This window comes from Phyllobates terribilis, unplaced genomic scaffold (genome assembly GCF_046119375.1).
Source record: "Phyllobates terribilis strain yellow unplaced genomic scaffold, ASM4611937v1 Scaffold_4__5_contigs__length_816908805, whole genome shotgun sequence".
Taxonomy (NCBI): Eukaryota; Metazoa; Chordata; class Amphibia; order Anura; family Dendrobatidae; genus Phyllobates; species Phyllobates terribilis.
Genome location: NW_027362764.1, coordinates 479,159,404 through 479,181,302, shown reverse-complemented (window position 1 = coordinate 479,181,302; position 21,899 = coordinate 479,159,404). Strand labels below are relative to the sequence as shown.

The window sequence follows — 21,899 nt, the reverse complement described above, 5'->3', positions numbered from 1 at the left end:
CCATCGATCCCCAAGCTGGAAGTGTCCCGGGTCACGTTTGGGACAGCTCAGCTACAGGATCCCACGCTGACTCGGGCGCGAGAAAGGGTGGTAGAGGTAAATGGCGTGGTTCAACAGCCCGGTGCAGATCCTGCATTTCCATGCATGGTAGTCAGTGGTGAGTTGCTCTATAGAGTAGACAAAATCAGGGACGAGGTAGTGGAACAGTTAGTGGTACCTCAGTCGTACCGTCGGGCGGTTTTGGAGTTGGCACACACACACTTGCTGGGTGGACACTTAGGGGTTAAAAAGACGCAAGAGCGAATCTTGCAGCGGTTCTTTTGGTCGGGGATTTACGCGGAGGTCCAAAAGTACTGCGAATCCTGCCCCGAATGTCAGTTGACCACACCCACCGCAAGTTTACGTAGCCCATTGGTACCCCTGCCAGTGATAGAGGTGTTATGTTCTGCTACCAGAGCTAAGGAAAGAGAGGAGATCTGTCCCTACGATAGAACTCAGCTGAATCCCTACGATGTAACAGGGAACCTGATCCTGCGATCAGACCTGCTAAAGTCCTAAGCTAGTCTGTACGGAGACCTATAGATGTGGGGAAGGAATCCCTACAAGTACTAAGGACTGGGAGGAAAATGGGACACCTCCTAACAGAAATAGTAGCAGACAGACAAACAAACAAAATATATAGAACACTGAGGTCCGTAGACCAAGCAAACTAACAGCGTTAGATACAGAGCACAGGCTAGCTAGAAAGTAGTTATACAATGAAGTCCAGCAAAGCCAGAAGGGCGGAGCAGGATTAAATAGGCCAACAAGGTCATGTGACCAGCAAAGGAAAAAACCTAAGAGCAAGGTTCTAACAGTACCCCCCCTTCTAAGAGGATCCTCCGGATCCCCTAGGACCAGGCTTATCAGGAAATCTCCTGTGAAACGCTCTGATAAGTCTGGACGCGGAAACATCATCTGACCTCACCCAAGAGTTATCCTCGGGTCCGAAACCTTTCCAGGCCACAAGATACTGCAAACTACCTCTATACCGTCTAGAGTTAAGGATGCGAGAAATTTCATATTCCCCGTCCTCCACCACCGGAGGAACAGAGGCAGAGGCGTCACCATCCGACACAACAGCTTTTTTTAACAGAGAGACATGAAATACCGGATTAATTCTCCAGGAGGTAGGAACCTCCAACCTAACAGCAGATTGGTTGACAACCTGAAGCACCTTAAAGGGCCCTACAAACTTGGGACCCAATTTCTTAGAAGGAATCCTCAACCGCAGATTCCTAGAGGACAACCAAACCATGTCACCAACAGCGAACAAAACCTCCTGTCGTTTCCTATCAAAGTAGTCTTTAGATTTTCTGTTGGCCTCCTGAAGATTACCACGCACATCCGTCCAAACTCTCTCCAAATCACCGGAAAAATTCTCCTCCTCAGGCACGGCAGATCCTAACTTGGAGAACGACCCAAACGACGGATGTCTCCCAGAACAACAAAAAAAAGGCGAACAACCAGCAGAAGAAGATGTATGATTGTTCAGAGCAAATTCATTAAGTGGCAGAAACTCAGACCACCCCTCTTGATTGTCTGCCACAAAACAACGCAAGAACTGCTCAACATCCTGGTTTTTCCTTTCTGTCTGGCCATTAGATTCAGGATGATATCCGGACGAGAACGACAAATGAACTCCCAACCTGTCACAAAAGGCACGCCAAAAACGAGCCACGAACTGAGGACCCCTATCAGAAACAATGTCAGTAGGAACGCCATGAAGTCTGACAATTTCCTTGACAAAGGCCTTAGCGAGAGTTTTAGCACAGGGCAGTTTGACGAAGGGAACCAAGTGACACATCTTGCTAAAACGGTCCACGACCACCCAGATGACAGTAAAACCCTCAGAGGGGGGAAGGTCAGTTATAAAGTCCATAGCCAAATGTGTCCAAGGAGCACTGGGAACCTCCAAAGGACAAAGCAACCCCGCAGCAGGAGTATGTGAGGACTTAGATCTAGCACATATAGTACATTGACGCACCCACTTAATGATTTCCTTCTGCCATCCAGGCCACCAAAAACTGCGACCCACCAGTCTCCTATCCACCCGTATAGCTAATTGCATAGCCTGTTGCAAATCTTCAGGTGTGGGATAAGCAATTAGCAGGTCTTTAACCCTTTCACTGAGCCCAGCAAGAAATAGACTTTTCAGAGCAGAATCGTTCCACCCTGTTTGAGTAGACCAACGACGGAAATGAGTACAATATTTTTCCACATTACCTGATCCCTGTTTCAAACGTCTCAACTCAGTCTCAGCTGATGCGACACGGTCAGGATCATCATATAATAGCCCCAAAGCAGAAAAAAAACTATCCACTGATCTGAAGCATGTATCACTAGGTTGCAAAGAAAAGGCCCACTCCTGAGGCTCTTTGCGCAAAAGTGACATTATGAACCCTATGCGCTGGGATTCATCCCCAGAGGACTTGGGTCTCAAACGAAAATACAATAAGCAAGCATTTTTAAATGAAAAAAATTCTCGGTGTTCACCAAAAAATAAATCCGGCAAACATACCTTAGGCTCCAAGAAATGTGCTCCAGGACAGTTACTCACGTGCTGACGGAGCGCGGCCACCTCCAGAGAGAGTCCCTGCAGGCGTTTAGCCAAATCCAGAACCGACACCATGATGGAACAGAAAAATCTTTCCTTAGAGAATTTGCAGGCTGGACTTACTGTTATGTTCTGCTACCAGAGCTAAGGAAAGAGAGGAGATCTGTCCCTACGATAGAACTCAGCTGAATCCCTACGATGTAACAGGGAACCTGATCCTGCGATCAGACCTGCTAAAGTCCTAAGCTAGTCTGTACGGAGACCTATAGATGTGGGGAAGGAATCCCTACAAGTACTAAGGACTGGGAGGAAAATGGGACACCTCCTAACAGAAATAGTAGCAGACAGACAAACAAACAAAATATATAGAACACTGAGGTCCGTAGACCAAGCAAACTAACAGCGTTAGATACAGAGCACAGGCTAGCTAGAAAGTAGTTATACAATGAAGTCCAGCAAAGCCAGAAGGGCGGAGCAGGATTAAATAGGCCAACAAGGTCATGTGACCAGCAAAGGAAAAAACCTAAGAGCAAGGTTCTAACAAGAGGTCCCTTCTGAATGGATTGCAATGGTTTTGGTAGGGCCCATTGTAAAATAAGCCCGTGGCCACCAACATATACTGGTGGTCGTCGACTATGCCACCCGGTACCCGGAGGCTATACCGCTACACCACACCTTGGCAAAACTGATTGCAGGGGAGCTGTTTGCCATGTTCTGTCGCCTTGGACTACCTAAGGAGATCCTGATGGATCAGGGGACCCCTTTTATGTCCAAGGTGACAAGAGAACTGTGCAAATTGCTAAAAATTAAACAGTTGCGTATCTCGGTGTACCAACCTCAAACCGACGGGCTAGTAGAACGGTTTAATAAAACCCTCAAGTCCATGTTAAAAAAGGTGGTTTCTAAGGACGGTAGGGATTGGGACATGTTGCTACTGTATTTGATGTTTGCTGTCCGTGAGGTACCCCAGGCTTCCACAGGGTTCTCTCCCCTTGAGTTATTGTATGGCAGACACCCTAGAGGTCTGTTAGACGTAGCCAAAGAGACATGGAAACAAGAGCCGACTCCACATAGGAGTATAATTGAACACGTGGCTAGTAAGCAGGAGCGGATCGCGGCGGTCATGCCCATCGTGAAAGAACATCTGTTAGATGCCCAGGCAGCCCAGAGGCGCACATATAATAAAAGAGAAACAGTCAGGTCGTTTAACAAGGGCGATCGGGTGTTAGTACTGGTAACCACAGCCGAGAGTAAGCTCATGGCCAAGTGGCAAGGGCCATATGAGGTTCGAGAAAAGGTGGGGGAGGTAAATTACCGGGTGTATCAGCCCGGAAGGAGGAAACCTGAGCAGCTTTATCATGTAAACCTGCTAAAACCTTGGAAAGATCGAGAGTGTTTAGTTACTGACATCATTTCGGGCATATCACCAGAGAGTTCTCTACCTTTTGCCAGGGATGCGTCCGGAGAGGTCAGGATAAGTGATGCTCTCACTAAACAGCAGCGACGGGAGAATACCGACGTGTTCTCAGAGCTACCAGGTAGTACTACGGTTCTCCACCATGACATTGTCACCGAACCTTGGGTAAGGGTGCGAATGAGACCGTACCGGGTACCCGAAGCCCGGAGGCAAGCCATCACGGCTGAGGTAAAACAGATGCTCCAGTTAGGCGTCATCGAGGAATCACGGAGTGAGTGGGCTAGTCCCATCGTACTGATTCCGAAACCAGACGGATCGTTACGCTTCTGTAACGATTTCCGAAAACTAAATGAAGTGTCGAAGTTTGACCTTTATCCGATGCCCAGGGTGGATGAGCTGATTGAGAGACTGGGGCAGGCCCAGTACTTTACCATGCTCGATCTCACCAAGGGTTACTGGCAGGTACCTCTCACAGAATTTAAGGAAAAGAAAGCCTTCATAACTCCGGAGGGTCTATATCATTATGTGGTCTTACCTTTTAGGTTACATGGGGCCCCGGCTACATTCCAGAGGTTGATGGACATAGTGCTCAAGTCTCATCAGGAGTACGCGTCCGCGTATCTAGATGATATTATCATCTTTAGCACTGACCGGCATACGCACCTATCACAGGTACAAACGGTGCTGGATTCTCTCAGAGCCGCAGGGTTAACGGAAAACCCAAAAAAATGTGCGATAGGGCAAGAGGAAGCCCGATATTTGGGGTATGTGATTGGCCGAGGAGTTATCAAGCCCCAAATCAATAAAGTTGAGGCCATAAAAAACTGGCCTAAACAGTCAAGTACAAAGCAGGTGAGGGCGTTCCTTGGCATCCTTGGGTATTACCACCGGTTTATACCTAATTTTGCCGGGAGGACGGCGGCCCTGGCCGATCTCTTGAAAAGAAAAAAATCGGTAATGGTTTGGTGGAACCCTCAGGTAGAAGAAGCCTTTCAGTCTATGAAGTTGGCCCTGTGTGGACAGCCTGTCCTCATCAGTCCCAACTTCAAGGAAACCTTCATTGTACAGACAGATGCCTCAGAGGTAGGCCTAGGGGCGGTATTGTCACAAAAAGTGAATGGTGAAGAGCACCCGGTCACCAACTTGAGTAGAAAACTTGTCTCAGCAGAGAAAAACTATAGCGTGGTAGAGAAGGAGTGTTTGGCTATTAAGTGGGCCTTGGAATCGCTACGTTATTATTTACTCGGGCGTCAGTTTCGCTTGGTGACGGACCACTCACCCTTGGTATGGATGAGGAATGCCAAGGAGAGGAATGCACGAGTCACCAGGTGGTTCCTGTCACTGCAATATTTCACTTTCTCTCTAGAACATCGCCCTGGGAAGTCGCAAGCAAACGCGGATGCCCTGTCCTGGGCACCCTGTATGGTGACAAATGTTCAACCCCACAAGTTTGAACAGAGGGGGGGGGATATGTGAGGTAGTGACCGGGAACATCTATGAGGGACGTTATAACTCCCCCAGAATGTGTACAGAGACCTATTAAAACCATTGGAGTGCATTGCAGTCACAGACACACCTGCGGCTGCAATGCAGGAATGAAGGTGAGCATTGACCTAGTCAAGCATACTGACTAAGGCAGATTAGTAAACCCAGCAGGGCCTTCATTTCTTGGAGGAGGTCACAGGTGGCAGTGGGGTGGCCCCCTCCCTCCAACCCGGGTTTTCCAGTGGCTCTTGCCACAGGTCCTTTAAAAACCCTGCACTAAGGATTAGTGTTGTTCTATGTTGGAACCTGCTAGGAGCATAGTAGGAAAGCTCAGCAGGATTGAGGGTGGCTGAACCCACGCCTGGGAAGGTTCTGCACCTGTCTCTGAGCGGCCCGGCGCAGCCGTTGCCCACGGCAAACGTTGTTTAAAGACTCGTGTTAACCCGGCTGCGAACCGGAGGACTGTCCTGTTTACCAGTAAGTTGCTGAATAAAGCGGTTTATGTTGGACTTGCTTGCGTCACTGCCTCAGTTACTGCACGGTGTGAACACAGCCGCCTTACAATATATAATGGCCAGAGATGCAAATACAATAGTAGTGGTACAAAAGTATGCAGGTATTATGATTCAGTTCCTAGTCAGGTGAAAGGCCTGGCTTGCGGGAGAGGGCTGCCACATGGGAGGCTTGTGGTTCTCTCTGTTGCTTGACTTCTCCCACACGATATGTCGTCGCAACCTCCCAGTGAAAAAGCACTAGGCTAAGATCTGCAGGAGCATTTAACCTCTCTGGGTAACTCCTCTTCTGCCCCCTGGGCTGAACCTGAATCCCCTCCCTGTGTCCCTGGCAGATAATAACACCAAAACTTCAAAAGGATCATAACTCCTTAAAGGACAGTACCAGGGAGGTGGTTCTGGTGTCATCGGATCCAGCTGGGCGCCTGCTATGCCTGGAGACTAAGCACAGCGGTCATATGGATTTCCGAATAGCTATGTTATGTATTTCCCTATCCCTATGTGCTAGACTGGGTCAAGACCCAAGCGAACATTTGCCATGTCCTGCGGATCTCGGAAATATACGCGATGTATAGCTAGGACGTATAGTATTTCCATAACACGATATGAAATTATAGCTGTCTGAAAAAAAAGGGAGACCACATGGCTTGGATCCACAGGGGGTCTTCCTGTGGTAGTTCACCAGCTAGCTGGTTAGGGTGTAACTCCTTTGTTTGAAACTGGCCAGGTGTCTCATTACAACTACACATGCTTACAGGATGATTGTGAGCTGCCATTACATCCCACCATCCTTCACATGGACCATTTCCAATACTAGCCTGGAGCTAACTCATTGACTTTTTTCAAGGCATGATCTGTGACCTGTGCAAAAATTTACTGTGTCACTATGCAGAGAGAAGAAGGTGAGCTGTCGCCATCACCTAATGGGAATCGTAGATCCTGTGTTATCTGCTGTATAAAGAGTTTGTCACAGTTATCCCGCCTATTAAATTACTGCAGAGATGCGATCTTTTTCAGAACAAGAAGTTCCAGCTTAGTGGTAAGTGTGAAAACTGCAAGATTTCTTTTTTTTTTTTCATAGAATGAAAGGGAAATGAGAAAAAAAACATTATCAAAATAATAAGAAAAACCATTCAAATGGGTTATCCATTACTTGGACAACCCTCAATCAGCATGTTTGCCCAGTGTAAAATACTTATACTCACATCAAATGCCGGGTGCTGTTCCAGCGGTGTTGGCACTCGCTATCCTGGGGCTTGCGTCCCATTGTTATGTAACGCAAGCCCTACAACTAATCAGCCTTGGCTTCACTCTCCCTTCTTCGGATGAATCAGACATCAAGAGGAAGTCAGAGCTGCGGTTGGTCGCTCACTTCGTCTTGATATCTGAGATGTCACTGGTGAGAGTCAAGCCAGGGCTGACTGGCTGCAGGACTCTCGAGCCCCAGGAGAGCGAGTGCTGGTGAGTGTTGTTATTTTACTCAAGGGAAATGGGGTTGCTCGAGTAGTGGAAATTTGATTTAAACAATCGGCTATTTTCTGATGACACATTACATTCAAAAAGGTTGTCCCATTTGAACAAGCAGTCAGAGCATCAGCCCCAAATTGGCCGGGTATTGAACGGATGAATATTGTAGTTTTTTTTTTTAAATATTAAAACATTAGTTGTTGGTTTTATGTTTTAATCTTTCATAAAAACGCTTTAAGAAGGGGGGGGTTTGAAATATAAGTTGTCAATTCTTGACGGTACCATGGTAATTAATTATAAAGTATGCTTCAATAGCATGGATTCGGTTAAAAAAACATAATACTGAAGATAAAATTAAATAAGCTCCATTTGGAAGCGGTTTGGAGATGCTGAGAGTTGTAGTCTTGCAACAGCTGGAGCGCCACCGGTTGAACGCTACTAGTATATTGGGTATAAGAAAGTTAAATCGGATTAAAGTAGAGAAAAAAATGTCTGGGACTGTATATTGAATTAGATTGGTTATAGTTCTATAGCTAGTGTTATTTTACGCATGACCTTGTGCACAGCTGTTGCACACCATCAGAATGTAAATCAAGAAGGAATACTCAAACTATTAAAAAAAACTGCTTTCAACATTAAGTGACTGTTTAAGAAGACGTCTTCAAAATAACCTAGTTGTGAAAATTCCTTGTACACAAGAAAAGCTAAAAAAGATATCTGTGATTCATTTTGGATTAATGAAACCCTCAGTGAATCAGCTGTGAAATCAAAGGGATTTCACAGCCTGTTATACGAATAAACCTGTCAAATGAATTAATTTTCTGCAAAAGAGATGCAAAACAATACGAAGGAGCTACCAGAACACACAGATGAGTGACATATATTACTTCTCATAAATTGCCACACTGAATAAAATGCTTCACATCATAGTCCCCCAGTAAGCAATTATGAGCGTTACTGCTCAAAAAAAAGTAAAACATTTTGGAATAATTGTTTTTATATGCTTGTCGTGAGCACAGAGACTTAAAGAAGGGAAATTCTTTCGCATAATTAAGGAAAATGGCCTAAGATAAATGTGTAGTGTGTTGAGCAACAGAACTGGAGAGGAATAACCTGTCTTTAGGGAAGAAAACATTTTTACCCATTTATCATCTCACTGTGCAGATCATCTAAATGTCTTTCATTGCTTAGTTATGTTTTAGCTATGCCAAGATCTATACTCACTGTGCTGTTTGGTGACATGGTGTGTACCACACTCAACATGGACCAGAGGAAGCAAAGGAAAGAGTTGTCTCAGAAGATTAGAAAGAAAATTATAGACAAGCATGTTAAAGGTAAAGGTTAGAAAACCATCTCCAAGCAGCTTGATGTTCCTGTGACTACAGTTGCACATATTATTCAGAAATTTAAGATCCATGGGACTGTAGCCAACCTCCTTGAACGTGGCAACAGGAGGAAAATTGATGACGAATCAAAGAGACAGATAATACGAATGGTAACAAAAGAGCCCAGGAAAACTTCTAAAGAGATTAAAGGTGAACTTCAAGCTCAAGGAACATCAGTGTCAGATTGCACCATCCGTCGTTGTTTGATCCAAAGTGGACTTCATGGGAGACGACCAAGAAGAACACCATTGTTGAAAAAAATCATAAAAAAGCCAGACTGGAATTTGCCAAACTACATGTCGACAAGCCACAAAGCTCCTGGGAGAATGTCCTATGGACAGATGAGACAAAAATGGAAGTTTTTGGCAAGGCACATCAGCTCTATGTTCACAGACGGAAAAATGAAGCATATCAAGAAAAGAACACTGTCCCTACTGTGAAACATGGAAGAGGCTCTGTTATGTTCTGGGGCTGCTTTGCTGCATCTGGCACAGGGTGTCTTGAATCTGTGCAGGGTACAATGAAATCTCAAGACTATCAAGGGATTCTAGAGAGAAATGTGCTGTCCAGTGTCAGAAAGCTTGGTCTCAGTGGCAGGCCATGGGTCTTGCAACAGGATAATGACCCAAAACACACAGCTAAAAACACCCAAGAATGGCTAAGAGGAAAACATTGGACTATTCTGAAGTGGCCTTCTATGAGCCCTGACCTAAATCCTATTGAGCATCTTTGGAAAGAGCTGAAACATGCTGTCTGGAAAAGGCAACCTTCAAACACGAGACAACTGGAGCAGTTTGCTTATGAGGAGTGGGCCAAAATACCTGTCGAGAGGTGCAGCAGTCTCATTGACAGTTACAGGAATCGTTTGATTGCAGTGATTGCCTCAAAAGGTTGTTCAACAAAATATTAAGTTAAGGGTGCCATCATTTCTGTCCAGTCCTATTTCATGAGTTTATTTTTTTTTTAAATTCTGTGGAAGCAGGGTTTAAAAGCAATGTCTGACTTTCATTTGTTTATTTTCATAGATTTTAAATTTATTATTACTTTTGTCAGATTCAAGTTATTTCTGTGACCATTGTGGGTTTTTCTTTCATTAAACGAGGGGTACCAACAATTTTGACCACGTGTGTAGCACTGTTTCCATGCGTCTGGTGATGAAGCTAGCTCTCGTCAATGTCGCCTGGTCTCCCTGAAATCAGCGCGACCAGGCGACAATGATGAGAGTAGGAGTCAGCACCCGCTGTCTGTGTATCGTGTGTAATAAATAAATGTAAAAAATGGCGTGTGATCCCCCTTCATTTTCCTAACCTGCTGAGGGACAGCTGGGGCTGGTGTTATTATTCATGAAAGGGGCCAATAGCCATAAAGGTTCGCAGCCTATTAATAACAGCTCACAGCTGTTTGCTTAGCCTTTACTGGTTAGTAAAGGGGGGGGGGAGGACACCCCAAAAAATGACGTGAGTTCCACCCTAATATTACTAACCCACAAAGGCTAAACAGACAGCAGCAGACTGATATTAATAGGCTGGGAAGGGGCCATGGATATTAGCCCCCTCCCATACTAAAAACACCAGCCCTCAGCCACCCCAGAAATGGTGCATCCATTAGATGCACCAAATTTGGCGCTTAGCCTCGTCTCTTCCCACTTGCCCTGGTGCGGTGGAAAGTGGGGTAATATTTTTGGGGTTGATGTCAGCTGTTTTATGTTCACTGACATCAAGCCCAGGAGTTCGTAATGAAGATGCATCTATCAGACACCCCCATTACTAACCCCTTAGTCAAAATTAATAAACCCAAGCAAAGAAATTCCTTTAATTGAAAAAAACACTCCTCCCACACTAACCCTCTTTTACCCATTTATTAACCATAAAATAAAAATTAAAAAACAAAGTCATCCTCACCTGTCTGCCGAAAGAATCTGTGCTTGCTCAGGCATGAGCTATGTGCTCCTGCCTCTCAAGCTGAACATTTCTAAGTACTCTTGAGTAATTGGTGGGGTCTCAGGAGCCAGACCTTCACCAATCTGCAGGCATGTAGAAGGAACCTGTCACCAGATTTATGCTGCAAGAACCATGGGTAGCATGAATCAGAGCCTGGCTGCACAATTGCAGCCAGTGATATTTTAATCTGAAACACCATGGTGATTCAAAGAAAACATAGTTTCAAAGGCTGGCTGGGGACTATAGGGACAGAAATGACTAGTCTGGTGCAGCTGTTTTCTCTTTGTCCCACTCTAGTTGATTAACAGGTCTCTCTCATGTATGTACAGTACAGACCAAAAGTTTGGACACACCTTCTCATTTAAAGATTTTTCTGTATTTTCATGACTTTGAAAATTGTACATGCACACTTAAGGTATCGAAACTATGAATTAACACATGCGGAATTATATACTTAACAAAAAAATGTGAAACAACTGAAAATATGTTTTATATTCTAGGTTCTTCAAAGTAGCCACCTTTTGCTTTGAAGACTGCTTTGCACACTCTTGGCATTCTCTTGATGAGCTTCAACATCATGATTCGGTCCTGGCTGTACATGCTGGTAGTAAAGCCACCACAGATCTTCTTACTTGTTGCTTTTGGTGGTCTAGAGTGCACCAGGATGTTCGGGAATATGTAGCTGCCTGTAGTACTTGTGTGCGTTCTAAGACCCCACATACTCGTCCGTCCGGGACTTTTAACCTTTGGAGATTCCTTGTAGACCATGGACTCATTTGTCTGTAGATTTCATCATTGATCTACTCATGTCAGCAGGTAACACTGTAATATTGGTGGTGGTGGATAGATTTAGTAAGATGGCTCATCTCATTGCGCTACCTGCTCTACCAAATGCCAAGACTTTGGCGAAAATTTTATTAAAGAAATTGTGAAATTACATGGGATTCCATCGGATATTATTTCCAACTACTAGAAGGTTAAATTTATTTCCAAATTTTGGAAAGCATTTTGTGCTTGCTTAGGGATTCATCTTTCATTTTCATCCGCCTTTAATACACAGTCTAATGGGCAAACTGGACGAGTGAACCAGAATCTGGAGACATATCTTAGGTGCTTTGTGTCCGAGAATCAGGAGGATTGGGTTTCTTATTTACCTCTAGCTGAGTTCGCTGTGAATAACCATTGTCATGAAACTTCTGGCAAGTCCCCATTCTTCAGGGCATACGGTTTTCATCCTCAATTCCGCTCCTTCAATAGAAATCATTCTTCAGCAGTTCCTGAGGAGGAATGGTTTTCTTCATCTATTACATCAGTGTGGCAAGGTGTTCTTAATAATTTGAGGAAGATGGGGTCCAAACATAAGAGTACGGCTGATCAGAAACGCTTAGTAGGTCCGGACCTGTGTGTTGGTGATTTGTTGTGGTTGTCCTCGAAGAACATTAAGTTGAAGGTTCCTTCTTGGGAACTGGGACCCAGGTTCATTGGCCCCTATAAGATACGTGCCGTTGTTAATCCAGTAGTGATTCACCTTCCTTTGCCATCCACTTTCAAGATTCATAACATGTTTCACTGATCACTGCTCAAAAAACATATTGCTTCCTCTGAACCATTTCTACCACCACCTTCCCCAGTCATTGTTGATGTAAATCTGGAATTCCAGATAGCGAAGATTATCAATTCTTGCTTTGTATGCTGGTCTATTCAATATTTGGTACATTATAAAAGTTACGGTCCTGAGGAGAGAATGTGGATACCAGCGTCTGATGTTCATGCGATCAGGTTGGTCTGGTCTTTTCACGCTTCACATCCAGATAAACCGGATTCTGAGGGTCCGGAGGTCCCTCTTAGGGGGGGGGTACTGTCATGGGGATACCGCGACAGAGAGGGACCAGAAGATGGCGGGTCTAGTTACACTAACTCCTGTACTAATTAGAACTGCTTCACCATACTGTTAAACAGCGCAGATTTTCCTTGCTCTGTTATTGAAAGGGTTAATCAGTTCAGTTGATCTCCTGGAGCTCTCCATCCCGAATTGTCTCAACTATTCTGTGTTGGCCACTCCCTTCTGGTATATATGCTCACCACTGGCACTTGGAAGTTGACAGTGATAGTTACAACTTCCTGGTTTGGTAGTGAAGGAGAGTTCTGAATTAGTAGCAGTCGATTTGGGCACATGCGCCAAGAAAGGCCAAGGAGCACCAATGACCCGGAAGTAAAGCCTGTGCATGCGCACTACAGTACTTTCTTCGACCTTGCAGGGCAGATAGAAGTGTGCCTGCACAGGAGCGTGATAGAGGACACTGTGTAGACGTAGGATGCTTCATCCACACGAAGCAGGAAAGGAGGACGGTGATCACGAGAAGAAAGGAGACTCCGTATCAAGACCAATGATACCCATTGAACCGGACCGCCCCATCTGTAAGCATAATAAAAGCTATTTTTTTTGGATCTGCAGACTTGATTGAGCACTTTTTTTTTTTACAGCATTTTAGTATGATGTGAAAAAGGCCTTAATGGTGGTGGCCGTACTTTATATGGGAAAAACCTGGAGACAGGTTCACTAAGTACCCTTTGAATTTATAACAGAACTCAATCTTTTTGGGTAGGAGTCTATCAGCATGGCCCATCTAGATTTGGCAATCTTTCCCCACTCTTCCTTGCAGCAGTGCTCCAAATCTGTCAGAATATTATCCCTCTTCAGGTCAACCCTCAGATTTTCAGTTGGATTCAGGTCTGGGCTTTGGCTGGGCCATTCCAAAACTATGATCTCCTGGTGAAAGCATTCTTTTGTTGCTGACTTTGGAAGTATGCTTAGGGTCATTGTCATGTTGAAAAGTGACATTTCTCTTCATCTTCAGCTTTTTAGCTGAGATCTGAAGATTTGTTGTAAATTTGACTAATTTTGTGAACAGTGAATAATTCCCTTGACTAAAGCCCCAGTTCCAGCTCCTGAAAAAAACCCTAAAGCATAGTGTTGATTCCATCATGCTTCATTGTGGGTTTGGTCTTCTTCTGGCGATACGCAGTGTTGCATTTGCACTAAACATGTCTTTTGGAACATGGTCAAAAAGTTAAACCTTTGTCTCATCAGACCATGGCACATTTTCACACATACTTTTGTCAAACTTGAAGTAGGTTTGGGCACAGCATAACCGGCCTTGAATGTTTTTCTTCATAAGAAAAGCCTTCTGTCTTGCCACCCTACTCCACAGGACAGACATATGAGGAATACGGGAGATTGTTGTCACATGTAGTACACAACCAGTACTTGTCAGAAATTCTTGCAGTTCCTTTAATGTTGCTATAGGCCTTTTGGCAGCCCTCAAAACTTTTCTTCTCATCTTTTTATCTATTTTTGAGGGATGTCCAGTCCTAGGTAATGTCACTGTAGTGTGACATTTCAGACACTTCTTGATGACTATCTTTTTGTACCCTTCTCCTGACTGATAACAAATGATCTCATTATTAAAAGTTGTGTTGTAAGATATATAAGAACTATGGCTTTGCTATAAAATACAACTAAGAAAATGTCAGGAAAATCCTACTAGAACAGCCAAACTTTATATGGGGTTAATTAGAATCACTTTAACTGATGGCAGCTGTGTACTGACTACTATTTATCATGAATGTAAATGTGATTGTCTAATTATTATCAGAATCACACTCCCAATTATAATTTTACTCCTCACAATGATTTCAGTTTGTTTCTCAAAGAATTTGTACAGATTAAGGTTGACGTTGGAAAAAGTTCTTCAATGATTCTTCTTGATATGTTTTATCTTTTTTACATGACCAAATCATAGGCATTTTCACAGGGGTGTGTAGACTTTTTATATCCACTGTATTGGTTTCTCGTTTCATTTTAATTTATTTTCACATGTGTTCTCTTTAAACCAAAAGGATTGGTTTCTATGACAACCGGCTTTATTGTATTGGAGTACAGAGTGAAAGTTGTTTCAACACTATGTAACATCTCCATTTTGTAAAATCTTATAAATAATTGATTTTTCCATTCAAAAATAATAGAAAAAAATCACAGAGTGCAAATACAAAAATGCTTTGATACTAAAGGAGCAACATAGCCTAACTTTAAACATAGTATTATTAGAGGTATTACAAATTTACTGTGTGCAGAACTATTTATTGGTCGACTTGTATTTTCACTATTCAGAGAGGTGTACTGTTTTCCTTCACTGTAAATCTCCTGCTTAAGAAGTATCCACAAGTTCTCAATAGGGTCTAGGTCAGGTGAGGAAGGGGCCATGTCATTATTATTTCATATTAAAAGCCTTTACTGGGTAGCCAAGCAGTGGAGACTCCGATGCATTTGATAGAGCATTGTTCCGTATAAAAATGATGGTTTTCTTGAGAGCTGCAGACTTTTTCCTGTACTACTGCTTTAAGAAAGTGTCACCTGAAAAGGGCAGTAGGTTTAGGAGTTGATTTTGAATCAATGTTCAACCCGAAAAGGTCCAACTAGCTCATCTTTAATGATACCAGCCCATAGTAGTCCCACACCTCCACCTTGCTGGTGTTTGAGTCAAAGAGGAGGTCTGTGCCCGTTACTAATCCAGGCACAGGCCCATCCGCCTGGTCCGTCAAGAGTCCTTCTCATCTCATTAGTCTACAAAACCTTTGAAAAATCTGTTTTCAGATATTTCTTGACTCATTTCAACTTCTGTGCCTTGTTCAGTGGTGGTCGGGTTTCAACTTTACTTACCTTAGCCATGTCTCTGAGCACTGAAAACTTGTAGTTTTGAGCAATCCAGTGAGGTTCCAGTTCTGGAATGTGACAGCACTGGAGGATAATGGGTTCCTGGTCACTTCACGTTTGATTCTTCTCAAAACTTTGGCCGCTAATGTGCATCTTTTTGTCAATACAATTTTTGTGGTCCTATTGGCTATTTGCAACAAAACTTTTGATGGTCCTGTGATCACTGCCCAATATCTTAAACATTTCAAGAATGTTACATCCCTCTGTAAGACTTGTAACAATTTTTGACTTTTCAAAGTCTGTTAATGCTATTTTTTGCCCATTTTGCCTGAGGAAAACAAGCTGCTTAATAATTCAGCACAACTTGATAAAGGGTGTATCCTTAGGCTGCACCCTACCTCATTACACAAATACACATCACCTGATCTGCTTCATCCAATAAGCAATTTTATACAGTTTGGAGTTGGAAAATCTGCATAAAAATGATGATATGGTAAAAATACTCACTAGCCTAATAACTGTATACAGTGTAAATGTGCAGTGATATATAGGTCAGTGTCATCTACAATGCCAATTAATATTTTATTACTATACATAATAGTACATGTATATTTTTACAGGCCAGATTTTTACACAATTAAAATCCTTACATACAACGCATGACTAATGACTTACAATAGGATTATGCTTTCCACGAATATGCATTATCATAGGATTGTGCTGAGCTCTTAATGAGGACATGTAAAAAAAAAAGATAACGAGGATATGTACCAATGACTGACATTAGATCAGAAGGGAAAATTTCTCTCAAAATGTCAGTGTCATGAGTGAGACTACACAAAGCCCTGGTAGAGAGGATCATATCAAAAGCCTTTATTGTACAGAATGTCAAAGCGGCTTAGAAGGCAAGATGCACACAGGGGACTAAAGGCAACATATCAGTCTAGTCTGCAAAAGATAAGGAGCCCTGACCAACTCAAAGATAAGTCTCTAAATGTATCCAAACTGTACATGCTAGAACAGATTCCAATATAATAGAAGCATTGTCTGTTTCCTACAGGAGTTCACAGACCATTGCTATATGGTATTATTGTAGGACCCTATCAAGCTAGGTTGGTATTATATATATAGATATGGATAGATATATAGATATATATATATATATATATATATATTACAAAACGCAGTTGTTGGGCCAAAGGATATTGTATGTATTATTTATGCACTTCTATTATGCATCTTCTATTATTTAATGTTTTTGTTTTTTTATTGCAGCAGTTGTATATTATTCGTATTGTTTTAAATATTTAGTATGTTGCCACCCAATCAGTTATGCTCTGCTATACCCTGCGCTACTTGGATCTGCTATTACATTTTCAAGGTGTCTGAAACTGGGGCTGGCAACTCAAAAATAAAGGTAATTCTTAAAAGTAGAGAGGAAGAAACAATGTTTATTAAAACCTGAAAGGTCTTTTACAGGGACAATTAGGTAAAAAAAAATCAAGCAATGTTTTTAATTATTATGCAGTGTAAACATTTGCAACAATTGCATAATGAGAATTCCCCTATTTATTGCTCACTAGATCTTTTACAATCGCTTATTTTTATTTGTTGGCATTTTATTATCCGCTTATCTCTAAAGAGAACCTGTCAGCAGGATTTTGCTAAGTAAACTGCAGGCATTGTCATGTTGGGGCCGCTGCACTGATTAATATGATAGCTGAGGTGAAGAAATCCATCTTGTGGTTCTTGTGTAATCAGTGTTTTCAGTTTTGAGGTAATGATATGCCCGTACTTTGGGGTGGAACTGTAGCCAGGGTCTTATCCTGGTGCTCTAGGCCAGATCAGCAAGATGAGACCTGCACATAGGCCCGCCCCTATCTCTGTCTGGCTGTCTCTATGGTGAGGAACATACATGTGTTTCGGGGCTGCCTGTGGGCAGGTCTTTTCTTGCTGATCTGGCCTAGAGCACCAGGATAAGACCCTGCCTACAGTCCCATCCTGGAACAAGCACATTGCATCACTAACAAAGCAATGGGGACAGTGTAGATAGTAGATAGGAAATGACAGGTTCCCTTTAAAGCCAGTGATGTCAAACTCAAATACACAGAGGGCCAAAGTTCAAAGCTTGGACAAAGTCTCGCACCAACCTTGATATTCTTTAAAAAATATATCTACAATTGAGGAAGTTTTTCTTTATCACATATAAAGATTAATGTCAAAATGATAGTGGAATATTATAATATGTTATGTAAAACCAGTAAAAAGCATGCGGCCCAATGGCCTAATTTAAATATGTAATTTAACAAAGGATAAAAATCCTTGAATGAAACAGATAATAATGTATGATGCAAACAAAAGTGCCGCCAAACAAAGTAGGATACCCCCATAGTGAATTCCTCCACACTCACAGTATGATGACCCTACTGTACCCCTCTCCCTCAATCCCCCCAACAAAGAATGTTGACCCCATCACAGTATGATTCTCCAACTGTAACCCCCACACAGCCCTCCATACAGTATAATTGCCACAAAGAGTCCTCCATACAGTATAATGGGCCCCTAAGAGTCCTCCATACAGTATACAGGGCCCCATATAGTTCTCCATACAGTATAATGGCCACAAAGACTCCTCCATACAAAATAATGGCCCCACATAGTCCTCCATACAGTATAATGGGCCCCAAAGAGTCCTCCATACAGTATACAGGGCCCTACATAGACCTCCATACAGTATAATGGCCACAAAGACTCCTCCATACAAAATAATGGCCCCACATAGTCCTCCATACAGTATAATGGGCCCCAAAGAGTCCTCCATACAGTATACAGGGCCCTACATAGTCCTCCATACAGTATAATGGCCACAAAGAGTCATACATACAGAATTATGGGCCCCACATAGTCCTCCATACAGTATAATGGCTACAAAGAGTCCTCCATACAGAATAATGGGCCCCACATAGTTCTCCATATAGTATAATGGCTACAAAGAGTCCACCATACAGTATAATGGGCCCACATAGTCCTCCATACAGTATAAAGGCCACAAAGAGTCCTCCATACAGTATAATGGGCCCCACATAGTGCTCCATACAGTATAATGGCCCCATATAGTCCTCCATACAGAATAATGGGTCCCACATAGTCCTCCATACAGTATAATGGGGCCCACATAGTCCTCCATACAGTATAATGGGCCCCACATAGTCCTCCATACAGAATAATGGGCCCCACATTGTCCTCCATACAGAATAATGGGCCCCACATAGTGCTCCATACAGTATAATGGCTACAAAGAGTCCACCATACAGTATAATGGGCCCACATAGTCCTCCATACAGTATAATGGCTCCACATAGTCCTCCATACAGAATAATGGGCCCCACATAGTCCTCCGTACTGTATACACGGCCCCGCATAGTGATCCGTACTGTATACACGACCCCACATAGTGCTCCGTAGTGTATACACGGCCCCGCATAGTGCTCCGTACTGTATATATGGCCCCGCCTAGTTCTCCGTAGTGTATATATGGCCCCGCATAGTGCTCCGTACTGTATACATGGCCCCACATGGTGATCCACACAGTATACATGGCACTGCATAGTGCTCCGTACTTTATACATGGCCCCACATGATGCTCCTCACAGTATAATGGCCCCAGATTAAAAAAAATAAATATATACTCACCTCTGCTATTCCAATGCTGATCCCTACTTACCTGTGGGCCCACTGGCCATCCCCCTTTCACTAGCGCCGAGGCTCCTCTCCTCTGCAGGTGTCTTCCAGTCAAGCCGCGCGCCCTCCCGTCAGGCTGCGCACCCTGATGGGAGGGCGCGTGCAGAGGAGAGTGGCCACGGCAGTTTTGAGGTGATAACCTCTGCTGGAGGACCGGCCTGGGGGGCATTTTACCCTCTGCCACCCGGCCCAGCCTACCCCTACCCTAGTCAGTGCCAAGTGTGAGATATGGTTTGGCTGAGTGAGATGCGTCTGACTTAGGATTACTACTTTCTATAGGTGGCACTAGAGTTCTAGTTCTCTTCCTCTTTGAAGAGACAATTAGCATATTTCCCAGAGGAGCATTGTGGCTTAAAAGTCTCCTCACCTTGACATGCTTAACATGTTCACTCTCCACAAGGAGAAACGTTACCCCTTGGATACTGGTCAGACTCCTCTCACTCAGCCAAACCATATCTCACATTTTGCACGGACGAGGGGCAGTACCCAGAAACACAGTGTCTACAAACTGAGATTTTGTTTTTTGCTATTATCCTAAGTCATGTGATAAGGCTCCTTGAAGAGTCAATATTGACTTTTAGGATTGCTACTTCCTATAGGTGGCACTAGAGTTCTAGTTCTCTTCTTCTCTGAAGAGGCAATTTGCATATTTCCCAGAGGAGCATTGTGACTTAAAAGTTTCCTCACCTTGACATGCTTTACATGAATACTGGAGACACGGCTACTTTTGGGCACAATCTCTGAACATTTTAGGGATAAGAGTGCACGTGCTTTCCATGAGAAGCGCAAGATGAAAACGGAGAAGAAAATGATCGGACACTGTAATTCGACATGCCCAATAACTCTTTTCCTTATATTCTATTGGGTAGGTGTTTGGAGTCCCCATACACATTAAATGATTGACGGACTGAGCTAACTTTAATCTAACATGTATAGAGACCTTTAAATAAACATTAGAGTAGAATTTTCAGATCATTACTTGTATTACTAACAGTAAGTTGATGGCTAGAATTTATTATTATACCATTGATATAGATATCTAGATACAAGACTGAAAACATAAAAGAGCAAAGTGCATTTCAGAAAACTCTTGGGATCGAAAGGAGCACAAATGATTCTGGAAAAATTCTCTTCTTAAAATCTTAGTACAGTCAAGCCTGTTTGAGATGACCACCTAGACTTAGAGTAAAAAATAGCCTTGTTGAGGGGTAGTGCTCTAAAAGAAGAGAGACTATATACAAAAGATGTTATGGAAATGTAAATCAATCATCAAAAATATCTACTCTAGGGCATGGACTTCTCAAAAAGATTTTTTTTTTTTTTGGGGGGGGGGGGGGGGGAGGGATATTTAACTGTACTAACATTGTATTTTTTTCTTTGAAAACCAATAATGATTTCCCATGGAGACAAACTGTCATGTACAATGGTTTACAAAATACAGTGACCTTTATTGGTGCTCAGCTGTCGTTCTGAACGTAAAAAAGAGATCTTTATAAATGTGATATCAACTGGCTTTTAAGGACAAGCCTCCAGTGTATAAACACCAAGTAAGACCTATATTTAGTTCTCAGAAATGCTTTCTGAGAAACGTCTCTTTCTGGGAAAAGTCAACAACGAATATCAGTACATGTACAACAACATAGGTGGAGAAAACCCAATATCTATGAGCAACTAATTTCCAATTTAGCGGCAGTTAACACATTTCAATTAGGAAGTTACTAATCATTACTTACCTGAAATTGAACTGCCTGGTTGATGTTGGACACATGGAATTGTTTCAAAAAAAGCTCACTTTCACTCCAGAACAAGCGAATGTCAGGAATACTATAAAGAATCATGGCCAATCTCTCTAATCCAAGACCAAACGCCCATCCAATTTTGTCTTGAGCACCAGCTGTAAAAAAAAAAAAAGAAAAAAAAGATGAAAATCCAAAAGATTAGTACAAAAGATTTCAAAGGAAATATGTATTTCCCTTCCAACAGATAACCTAAAAGTTAGTACAAGACTGCTCAAAAAACACATAATATAGATAACGGTTGGGGACAGGAGGTACAAAGCCACCTCCCCCCAGAATATATGAATCAAAATGAAAGGTGGAGTACTCCCATATCATATGACCAACAAAAAATCCAAAAAATGGAGTAAACAAGAACCACCGGGCAAGAATGTTAACTCAAAGATCACTCTTTATTAGTATTGGAATAAAAAATCATCACCATATAGAATAATATACACAGGTCTAAGATGGAGGAGATAAATCGGACAACATCATAATCCAAGGCAAAACATGTATTTAGCAGCAATAACAGACAATAAAGGTCAACTCCAGGTATGTACCATAGTAAACTAACACAACAATGTGAAGTGATATAGTTAGTTGAATGACATAGATCTAAAGTGACATGTGCTATTCAGTATTCAATGTAATGCTTACTCATGATGTAGCAGAGGATTAGATGAGAGCACCACAACTGCCCGACGTCCGTTTCGCGTACTGCTTTCTCAAGGGAATGTGCAGAGTTAGAGATGTCCTGTCATATATATACCCCCCAGGCAGGTGCCAGATAATGGGGCGAATGAGCACTAAGATCCACGCCATTACTATCGGCGCACCCCGGCCGCCGTCATGGCGATGCACGCG

General features: G+C 42.9%; 1 protein-coding gene across 1 annotated transcript in view; it reads right to left on the bottom strand.

The window, feature by feature from the left end:
• The window catches only part of FARS2 (phenylalanyl-tRNA synthetase 2, mitochondrial), a 509,172-nt gene that overhangs the window by 158,161 nt on the left and 329,112 nt on the right, over positions 1-21,899 (bottom strand). Inside the window, 1 exon segment of the mRNA XM_073676673.1 lies at positions 20,991-21,151. Coding sequence (XP_073532774.1) covers positions 20,991-21,151 — 161 coding nt within the window.